At 56.4% G+C, this 10688-nt stretch overlaps 2 protein-coding genes across 2 annotated transcripts in view; both read left to right on the forward strand.

The window, feature by feature from the left end:
• The first annotated feature begins 2845 nt into the window (after window positions 1-2845).
• HOXD12 (homeobox D12) lies at window positions 2846-3917 on the forward strand. The gene is made up of 2 exons (XM_006921226.2): window positions 2846-3533; window positions 3679-3917. The coding sequence occupies exons 1-2, from the start codon at window positions 2960-2962 to the stop codon at window positions 3915-3917; spliced, it is 813 nt and encodes a 270-aa protein (XP_006921288.1). The 5' UTR covers window positions 2846-2959.
• Window positions 3918-9963: 6046 nt separating this feature from the next.
• Window positions 9964-10688, forward strand: part of HOXD11 (homeobox D11) — a 4167-nt gene continuing 3442 nt past the window's right edge. The window contains exon 1 of the mRNA XM_025039228.1: window positions 9964-10681. Within this exon, the coding sequence (XP_024894996.1) occupies window positions 10420-10681 (262 nt within the window). The 5' untranslated portion in view covers window positions 9964-10419. The remainder of the gene's footprint in view (window positions 10682-10688) is intronic.

Below are 10688 nucleotides of genomic sequence, written 5' to 3' on the forward strand. Positions count from 1 at the left end.
GGAGGAGAAAGTCACCACAATTGAATTTTTGGAGAAGAAAGAACCCCTGAAAATGGTGCCACACAGTCCCTGGCCTTCTACTTAGGGAAGAAGTACTAATGTTTTCTCTTTTTCTCACAAGATGTGTTTCCATCCGGAACGGGCTTGTTTCCCCTTCTTCTCCATCGTGATTTCCCTTCTTTCTTTGTAACTTCCAAACTCCAGGGCCGCGCTCCATTTCCCAGGTCCATTTTTCGGGTTTCCTGTGGTGGATGGGGGGCGGCGGGGGATTGCTTCGAGGTTTTTCTTTCATCTGTAGTTTACCCGTCAGTTTCTCTCCGTCTAGGAGAACTAGGAGGTTTGCTTAAGATTAAAACTGCTCAAACGCTCTCCGCTGGAATTTGAATTGACGGCTAAATCAGTAACAGATGAAGACGTTGTTATTTATAATATGCATTCCTTTTATATTCCGAATTGAAGAGGGAGGAGAGTAGCCGGTTGGTGGCCGAAGCTCTGGAAGGGAGGCCTGCGGAAAGCCACGAGGCGAAGGGAGCTTCGGGGAGAGGCCTTTCCTTCGGATGCAGACTGAGAGGCCGCAAGGAGAGCGCCTCCGAAACCTGGCCGGTTTCGAGCGCCGCTGGTGGTGAATCAAGGCCGGCGCTTCTGCGCGTGATTCAAGACGGGAAGGAGGCTTTGGAGCTGGGACGCACCGCCAGACAAAGGGGCGGCGGCGATTCTTCCCGGTGTTTAGCAGCCTGCCGGATCCTTCTGGCTCTGCTATGCCGGCCAGACTTGCCGCCACAATCTTCAGCTATTCGAGACGCTCAGCCGCGCCTGGCAGCGGGCCGTGACCGCTTGGGTTGGCGACCCCAGGCCGGCTGCGCTGCCCTTCACTGTTGATCTTGACCGTGCAGCGGCGCCTCGCCAGGCGTGGAGCTCGCTCGCCATCTCCTGGGCAGTTGGCGGCATTGGCAGAGCTCGCTGTTTAGGTCCGTGGCCAAATCAACCTTTCCCATTCTGCAGCTCACCAGGCGAGTCTGTTGCCCCCTCCCTCCTTACCGCCCTTCCTCCCTAACTCTAGCTCCCAGCTCCACGCATACGACTTTGATTATTGGATATCGGAAATCATAAACCCAGGAGATGAGGTGGGCAGCTGGGCACCTTTCTGAGTCAAGGAGAAATCAAGAGAGTCTAGTTGTTCTTCTAGACTTTTCTGTTTCTCACTTAGTTCCTTTATGTCTTTAGTCGCGCGAGGCAAACTGCAGCTACAAGGTGCGGCTGCCTAAGGGTCCGGCGTAAACTTGGAAATACCGGAGAATCGCTGTTTACTGAGACAGGAGTAGAGGAGACGGCAGAGACCCATGGAGCTTGAGCTTTCGGGCCTGTTGAGATTGTCGCTCCTCGAAAACAGGGCGGGTTTCCAAAAGCGAGAGCCTGGGTTCTCACTAAGAACTGAGGTTGCAGTTTGTGTCTACTCTTACTCCCACGAAAGGACGGGAAGTGGAATGCGTCTCTAAGTCTGAGCTCCTAAGGAAACTCTGACAGAGCCCTGAGAAGCCTCCGACTTGCCCACCCCCACCCCCTACCCCCGCCCTAGAGCGGGAGGAAGAGGCCGATTGCGTTCCCCAGAGCCGCCCAATTGGTCGCCATAACTCACACAATAAAGTCGCAGCGCGGTGGTCAGCCTTGCCCTCCGGCGGCGCCTGTGTGGTCTCTGTGCCAGAGCTGGCGGTCTAACCAATTCCAGCTTGGCTCAGGGACCGCGAGGCGGGCTGCAGACTGGGGCGGGCTCCGCTCACGGGGTCGCTGGAGGTCTTGGGCAGAAGGCAGGAGAGGGGAGGACCCCTAGCCCTCTGGCCAGACAAGACTGGAGGGCCTACGCGTGGGACTGCCACATTGCTACCAGCGATGGAGCGCTGCCCCGCCCACCTCCCTATTCTACAGACCCCGGAATCCGCCAGCTGCCTGCGCCCCTGGAGGCGCTGAGAGGAGGAATGCTGCTAGCCCTGTCCCTCGGTGTGTCCCACTGTTCCCGGTGGCTCTGCCTCTTCTCTCCTTCCACACCAGGTCGGGGAGCTCCTCCTGATCTGCCGGCCACAGCGTGGATGAACACCCTGGAATTCTGGTTTGCAGGATGTAGTCGCCAAGGTGACTCCTGGAGATAAAAGGAATGTAGCCTTCGGCCACGATTGGCCAATCAAGCTACCCGGTCCCGGCCTCCCTGGACCTGGATGGAGACTTCACTGTGAGCAGAGGGCTTGGCCACAAAGAAGCACACCAGGCGTGGTGTGAAGCTTCCTTCCTGGGCGCCAAACTTGGGCAGAATTTGTGATGCACTTCTCTCCTCAATCAGCAAATTTCTCAGATTATGCTTGCAGCCCGGGACCCAGGGCTCAGGCAGCGCCGGGATCTTTGTGGCTGTATCGCCAGCACAGTCCTCTCCAGAGAGATGCAGCAGAAAGGGACGAGGTAGGAGTAGCATTGCTCAGGTCTAAGAGCCTAGCTGATGGCCCCACCAAACCATGAGATCTCTGGGCAAGCCGAGAGTCCCTGGGTACTGGAAAAGGCCTCAGCTGCAACTTAAAAGCTGGTAGAAGCAAGCCTGGCCCCGGTAGTCAGCTGAAAACGAGAGTGCAAAGCCAATCAAGGCCAAGAAGAGTCCCAAGGGACACTGGGCAAAGATACCCTATGTCTGATGCACCCAGCTCCTGACACTGTGCCATGAAACTCACAGAGGCTTTATTTTCTTTCAACGTGCCCCTGGCTCTGCCTGGCAGCCTTGGCCTTCGCCATCGAATATTGCGGGTGTTATCATAATACCCCGAAGGGGGGGAAACGGGTCGGGGGATGTAGGCGGTGCTGAAATGACCGGCTTTGAAGAACCTGCAGGCAAAGTTTCGTCCAATCGTCTGAGCCTGTCCTCTTATTCCCGGTTGTAACTAAATACTGCTGCGAGCACAGCCGAAGCCCTTTGTTGGAGATGTGTGAGCGCAGTCTCTACAGAGCGGGCTATGTGGGCTCGCTTCTGAATCTGCAGTCGCCTGACTCCTTCTACTTCTCCAACCTGCGGCCGAATGGAGGCCAGTTGGCCACGCTTCCCCCCATCTCATACCCGCGCGGCGCGCTGCCCTGGGCTACCACGCCCGCCTCCTGCGCCCCAGCGCAGCCTGCCAGTGCCACCGCCTTCGGCAGCTTCTCACAGCCCTACCTGGCTGGCTCCGGGCCTCTTGGCCTGCAGCCCCTGGGCACCAAGGACCGACCCGAAGAGCAGGCCAAGTTTTATACTCCCGACGGGGCCGTGGGGCCTGAGGAACGTGGCCGTGCGCGACCGCCCTTTGCCCCCGAGTCTAGCCTGGGCCCCGCCGCCGCTGGTCTCAAAGCAGCCAAGTACGATTACGCGGGTGTGGGCCGTGCCGCGTCAGGCTCTGCGGCCCTGCTCGAGGGGACCCCCTGCGCCGCCGGCTTCAAGGACGACGCCAAGGTCCCGCTCAACTTGAACATGGCAGTGCAGGCAGCGGGCGTCGCTTCTTGCCTGCGACCTTCGCTGCCCGACGGTAAACGGTGGCCATGCACCCCGGGCCATTCTGGGCCGGAATGGGAGGTGGGGTGCAGGGGAGAGTGTGTAAGGGGAGGGAGCCTCGGGGGCGGGCAGGCAGCAGGGAGCGGGCTGGGCTGACTTGGGTTGGGGCTGTGTTGCAGGCCTATCGTGGGGGCCGGGCCCGGGGAGGGCCCGCAAGAAGCGTAAACCCTACACCAAGCAGCAGATTGCGGAGCTGGAGAACGAATTCCTCCTGAACGAATTCATCAACCGACAGAAGCGCAAGGAATTGTCCAACAGGCTGAACCTCAGCGACCAGCAGGTCAAAATCTGGTTCCAGAACCGGCGTATGAAGAAGAAGCGAGTGGTGCTGCGCGAGCAGGCGCTGGCGCTATACTAGCCCTGTGTCTGGCCGTGGTCGGGCCTGCCTTTTTGAGCCGAGGCCTGACATAGAGGAACGGCTGGGACTAGGGCTTTTCCTTCTGCTCCTCCTCTGCTGGTCCTAGGTGCTCTCCAGTTCAGTCTGCGGCCTCAGAAGCGAGCAGGAGATTTGGAGACCTGGCCAGTTGGGCCTCCACACTTTCCCCTTTCTCGGAGGGGCTGAGGGAGTTGCAGCACAACCTCGGCCTTGAGACTTTCCAAGTGGGGGTCTGGGGTCACCTGTTTTGGCTTTTGGCTGAGGCATTTACACCCGGGGCTCACTCTAGCTCCCTTTTACTTGGAGTTTTGCTTTCACCTGGTTAGTCTCCCTTTCCTCTTCTCCCCACCTCTTTCTGCATTTAGCAGGCACCTAGCTAGAGCTCAGAGTGGAATTGAATTTAGGTAGGTTCCCAGGGCAGAGCAGAAAGAGCTGCCGGCACAATTGTGTCTCTTTGCAGCCAAAGCCCCTTATGGCAAAGCTAAAATCTCTATTTTGGAGGCAGGAAAGGGTGCAGCCACCACCCACTCCTGTCTGCCCTGGCTGATTCTAGAGGACAAAAGCCACCCTAGACCTTCGGAAAAGGAATGGAGGGGCAGGGAGGCCAGACAAACTCGGAGACACCTCTGACTGCAGGCTGGACTGGCCCCTCCAGATGGGCGAAATGGACTGGATACTTTCTTCCCATGGAGGGACAAGGGAGGCTGGGGCGCCATGGTAAACTGCAATCCCCAGCCAAAACTGGTAAAATTCTCCCACTTCTCTCACCTCCTCACACATGCCTAGGCCAGAGCCCTGCACTCTATAACTGGACCTCCAGAGCTGAGCTCTGGTAAGGAGCTGCTAGTTCACTTTGAGGCCGGTGCAGGAGGGGGAAATGTCCAGAAGCAGAAGAAGTGAGTGTGTGGGGGTGTGGAGGGTCCTACATTCTGACTATAAATACAGCTTTTCTGTCAAGGTGGATACAGGTGTTGACAACATATCTTTCTTTCCTGAATTACAATAATGGGCCACTGCAGGGGGAGATGAAGCTCCCCCACCATTCATGGGGCAGTCAGTGGACAAGGAAGGAGACCCCCTCAGGAGAACTGAAGGGCTCAGATCCTCAGCCCTTCATTTTCGCTCTGGATCAAGTAGAGAGGAGCGGAAATTCCCCTTTCCAGAACCCGCCAATAACACCAGGGGCCCAACCACTGTGCCCTTTCTGAAGCCATCTCTGTCCTTCCCCAGTGGAGGCTGTGAGTCCCTGGGCCCTGCTAGACTTGCTTTGTGGGGTTCCTCTATGCCAGATGGAATTGTTCTAGGTGTGCTAGAATGTCTTACCTTGACTTCAGTGAACCCGAGGACCCCAGCTAAACTTCTACCATTTCTGCTTCTTTTCCCTCTCCTGAGAAGTAGCGCCCCCAACTCCTAGCTAGCTGCACAACAGCCACAGAGTTGAAGATTCCTTCCCAAAGTCCAATGGTTTATTTTAAGTGGAGGACCAGACCCTAGATTTAGAGTGTGCACCTCACGGGGACCCCTGAGCCTCAACCCACCTGACCTCAGTTGATGTTTAGATTAATTGCATTTTCTCTGCTAATAGTTGTCACCGTGCATGTTTTGTTTTGTTTTGAGTTTGTTAAAAACAATAGCTTGTATATATCAGACACATAAAATGTTTTGAGTGGAAATAAATATCCAGGACCCAGCCAAGCTGTCAAGGGATTGATGTTGATTTTTCAAAATGTTTGTGATTCGCTCCTAATGTTTTTCAGGCCACGAAATTCGTTTTTTCTTTCCTGGTTGCGGTTTTACTGTGGGTATTGACTATTCATTAAATGAGAAAATGGCTTCCAAATCAATCAGGAAATGGTAAATAAAAGCCTATGAATAAAATGTGTATGAAATAGCCAAAGGAGGTGGCGGGGGAACCATGGGCAGATTTAAATGTGTCTCACACACTAAGTAAAGCTTCATGTTGTTGCAGGCTGGGGCTTCTGCATTTTGCCTAAATTCTCAAACTTGGACTCTTGTTAGCTGTTATCACGGGGGCTACCAAGATATGAGAGTCCTCAGATTTCAATACAAAACATCTCTCACTGCCATGTTTTGGTCAAGCTTCTCTCAAAAAGGCTAGTCCTGTGGAAAACCTCCATATAAGCACCTCTGCCTGGAGCCCAGCAGACTCCCTTAGGAAATGTGGCCTCTGCACCCCCTAGGCCTTCAGAGCCTCCAGCTCAGGCAGAGAAAGCTAGGGCCTGCGGAGTATTTACCGTTCTCTTGCAGACTCCCAGCTCTAGCTAGCTCAGAGATGGAAAGTAGAGAATTACTGGCTTTTAGCAAGTAGAACAATTAACAGAACTGCTAAATCTCTAATACTGAGTATTCAGTGGCTTCAACTCCCGTTTTCTGAAGCAGATTTGATGTGTACTTTAAAGATACTTTTAAATAGCTCCTGTGAAAAACACAACGGGGAAAAAAGGAATCAAGAGGTTTCGGAGACCTTATCTTTAGAAATGTTTCCCATCTTGTGGGGCTCAGGGAGGCAGTGGTACCCAGAGCTCAAAACATCGGAACAAAGGCGGAGGCCATACTGAGACCCTGGGTTTCTAAGGCAGGTTAAAGGACCAGGAAACCAGACTTAGACCCAGGCCCTAAGACAACACAGAGAGGCCATTTCTTTCCAGCATACCACTGTGTTCTTTCTTTTTAGCCTGAGATGTGGGGTAGGAGGAGATATTTATGGAAACCACTCCCCAAAGAGATTGAAATTATTCTAAGTGTAAAATCTTGTCTCTCAGTGAGGCTTCAGCAGTGTTTTTCAAATCTATCCCTTTTACTGATCCATGCAAATATAAAGGCAGCGGTGTCTTCTCTTGTTTCCCAGCTGATGTCCTGACAGGGACTTGGAACCACGATGAAATTTATAAAAACAAATGCTGGAGAGAAATGATGCTGAAATCTGAGTGCTCAACAGTCCCTCACACAAAGACAAATTCGTCCTCAGAAATGCTGTAGTTCTTGCAGACCTCTTGACCAAGAAAAAGGGTTTTAAACAAGAAAAAAACGGCTTCATCTGGCATTCAATTGGCTGCAAGCTCAGAGGGCCTATGAGAAACACTTTTAAGGCCTGGGGGCTCTCCCCAAGGGAGGCGGGCTGGGGAGGCTTCCAAGGGGCTGGAGGATGGAGGAGTAATCCAGAACCGTTGTAAATATTCATGTTGGGGGGTGCCCCTTCACCCCGCCTCTCCCAGCTGCATCCACCCACCTTAGTTGTGGGGGGAGGGCAGGGCGCCTGTCCAGTAGTCCTTGGACAAAGGTGATCTCCCCACATTTTTGTTCTCCAGTCGCTTGACTAAAGGAGCCCATTCCGCAAGCTCTACAGGAAGGGACTGGCTCTGGGTGTTTTCCCCCCGCGTTTCTCTTCTCCTTTCGTTTCCTAAAAGAGCATAAATAATTAAAGTTTGGCAGGGAGGAAAAGCTTTCTTGCAGAACTGTAGTGGCAATAAATGAAATGACTCAGAATCCCTTCCCCAGTCAGCTTTTACGAGAGCTGCCAGACAGTGTCTGTTCACGTTCTCCAGATACCAGGGGCGCCCTGACAAAGTTAAGGTCAAGTTAGTGTCTTATCTTGGGTGGCTCAAAATTACCGCATCGCGTCCTGGCGCTGCGCGGAAAGCTACCACTCGAGAAGCTGCCGGCTGTGCCGGGAGGGTCTGGTGCACTCCTTGCCCTTCGAATGGGGCCGCGCAGGCAAGGACAAGGCCACAGCGCCGAGGTTTTCACGGTAGGTTCTCGAGCGGGACTCGCGGGGTCGGAAGGCTGCGGTTTTCCTTGGGTTTCGGGGTGAAGATCGAGGAGGGAGCTGGGGCCAAAGGGCGAGGCGGGTTGGGCCCAGAATGAATGTCCAGGCTTGGATGTGGGGGCAAGTGTCCGTACAAATGCTCAAAGAGGGGCCCGCTACCCCTTTTCCCTATGCACCCGCGCGCCGCTGCAGATGGCGCACCCTCCCCCGCCAAAGCGCGGTTTCAGCCTGAGCCGCCGTCGCCATGTCGTTGAACTTGAATGGTTCGTCCTCCTCATTTCCCATCTTAGGCGGTCAGCAGGCTCTACTTTAGGGGTAACAGGCTGCCTGCGCCGCACCCCGTGCAGAAAGAAGGTGCGAGAATTTTGAGTATCCCAGACACATAAAGACCCGGCCCGGGACCCCGCCGCCGCTGCCCTGGGTCCTGAGCTGCCGCAGGGCCAGTGTACAGTGTCCGGGGAGCCATTTTAGGAGCGAGATCCAGGGGCGTCGACTACGAGCCCGAAAGGCAGAAGCTTGGTCCGGGGATGGAGATGGGGAGGCAGATAACAGTGCTGGCGGTCGGGGCTAAGAAGATGGGGAACGGGCTGGAATCTGGACGAGGGTTCCATCTGCGAGAATGGTGCGCACAAGGATGGGCAGTTCTTGGGGGGCGGGGGAGGCTCCTTGCCCTCCAGTCGCCACTGACCTGTTTGCGCAGTATTCGGAGGGAAGCAGAGGTAGGAAGGGGCGGAGGAGGGAGAGTGGGAGGGAGAGAGGGAGGGAGGAGAAAAAGAGGAAGGGGGAGAAGATCGGCCAGAAAATAGATATGAGCTCTGATCACCCGCCTTTTCTCTGTCGGCATGGTGGGCAGAGCTCACTGCACGGGCACTGCAGCGGCCGGGACCTGGGAGGGAACCAGCTTCACAGCCTGCGCCGCCTGCCTTGGGCGTAGGGCTGAGGCCCAGGACTCAGTTCTTCCAATCGCTTGGGCAGAGGAATCCTGGGGAGAGAGGCAACTTCCTGCCCTCGATTCTGGGATTTGGGTTTGGGGGAGCTTCTTTCTGAGAGACTGATTTTACCATTGGAAAATGATGGCTATCCCGGAGGCTGGAGCCTAGGCCTCGCCTCGACCCCCAGGCTAGGACAGAGGGACCCGGCGGCCACGGAAGAGAGTGAGGCCTTGGGGCTAGTGGATGGGGAGAGGGGCGGTCCTCAGGGCCAAGTCGCACAGAGGGGATAGGGCAAGGAGGCAAGAGCTGGAGAGACCTCACCCCCACCCCAGAGCCAACAGACCTGAGGGGAGGGTAGAGCAGTAGGCATGCTGGCCCAAGGGCACCGCAGGACACTAGGGGAGATGCTGCGGATGTTTAGGCCTTGGCGGGATTCGGACATAGGGAAGGGGCTGGATGTGAGGTGGGCTGGTCCCAGTCCAGGCCAGAAAGCAGAGAGGGTAAGCGGGGCAGAGGCGCCAGTGGTTTGTCTCTGATGGTGACTGTGGGGGGTGGGGGAGCCAGAAGCTGGGCACCCTGCGAGAAGGACTCCAGATCCTTTTGTTCATCATACCCCCCCCCAACTTCTAGAGGGCCATGGGGTGTCTCCGATGGCTGAACACCCTCTTTGCTCTATCACTGGGAGAGAGAAAGGCAGAGAGGCGACAGGGAGCAAGATAGAGACTGTGACACACAGCTAGGAGAAAGGAGAAAGTACTAAGGGACAGATAGAGATAGAGGAAAGAAGACAGGAAAGTAAGAGGAAGGAAGAAGGAAAGAGAAGATAAGAGAGGGGAGTGAGAGAAGAGGGGACAGGCGAGAAAGAAGTGGCAAGACTGCAGAGAGGGAAAAGAAGGAGGACGGAACAGAGTGAGGAGAAGAGAAGGAGACAGGGCGAGTGGGCACCAGGCGGAGTGAGCTCCTGGTAGGGTTTTAGCGTGGGTTTTTCGAGGCTGGCACTCGCGCTCCCAGGGTCAGGAGTGCAGAGAGCCAAGTTCCTCCGAGGTTAACACGCCTGGTAGAGAAATATGTAAATCAGGGCTCCTAGCGCCCCGAGAGAGGCGCAATCACGCCCCTTGAACGAGAAGCAACAAGCTCCTGGCGGGCATGCTGCAGAGGGTGGCGGCGTCGCGGGGGAGGGAGCGGCTGCAGGAAGGGGTGTGGGGAATGGGAACCTCACACCCTCACACCTAGTCCCTTGTGTCCCGGGCTGGGGCTCCCCCCTCCGCTCTCAGCTTCTTTCTCTTCCCCCTTCCTCCCCCTTCTTCCCCCTCCTTCCTCCTCCCCGCCGGCCTGGGTCCGCGTACTTAAAGCGGCGCGGGCGGGCGGGCGCGGGCGGGCAGCCCAGCCGGGCGGTGGCAGATGCACCCAGCAGTGGCAGCCGCCGGCGGCGCACAGGTGATCGGCCTGCGGAGCAGCCTGGTGAGGGGGCTCCCAGGGAGAGCTGGCTGCAGGAGGAGACCGATCCGCCCCCAAAGCGCGCGTCTCGGCGCCAAGAGCCGTCCCGGGGCGTGTTGGCGAGCGCTGATATAGATATAAGGACATTTCTCTCCATGGCGTCACGTGACATAATTACCACCAGAATCAATCAAGATGAATTGCACGTCAGCGCCCGGTGGGGATTTTTGCTTAGTTGATCCTGGCCCAAGCCTCTTGTGCAATCGATGGCTCAGGTTGGCGGCGCGGGGAGCGGCCCGGGGCTCGCCGGCGCGCACGCCGCGGAGCCATGAACGACTTTGACGAGTGCGGCCCGAGCGCAGCCAGCATGTACCTGCCCGGCTGCGCGTACTATGTGGCCCCGTCGGACTTCGCCAGCAAGCCGTCCTTCCTGTCGCAACCGTCCTCCTGCCAGATGACTTTCCCCTACTCTTCCAACCTGGCGCCGCACGTCCAGCCCGTGCGCGAAGTGGCCTTCCGCGACTACGGCCTGGAGCGCGCCAAGTGGCCGTACCGTGGCGGTGGCGGTGGCGGCGCGGGGGGCGGCGGCAGTGGGGG

Source organism: Pteropus alecto, unplaced genomic scaffold, assembly GCF_000325575.1.
Source record: "Pteropus alecto unplaced genomic scaffold, ASM32557v1 scaffold3, whole genome shotgun sequence".
NCBI lineage: Eukaryota > Metazoa > Chordata > Mammalia > Chiroptera > Pteropodidae > Pteropus > Pteropus alecto.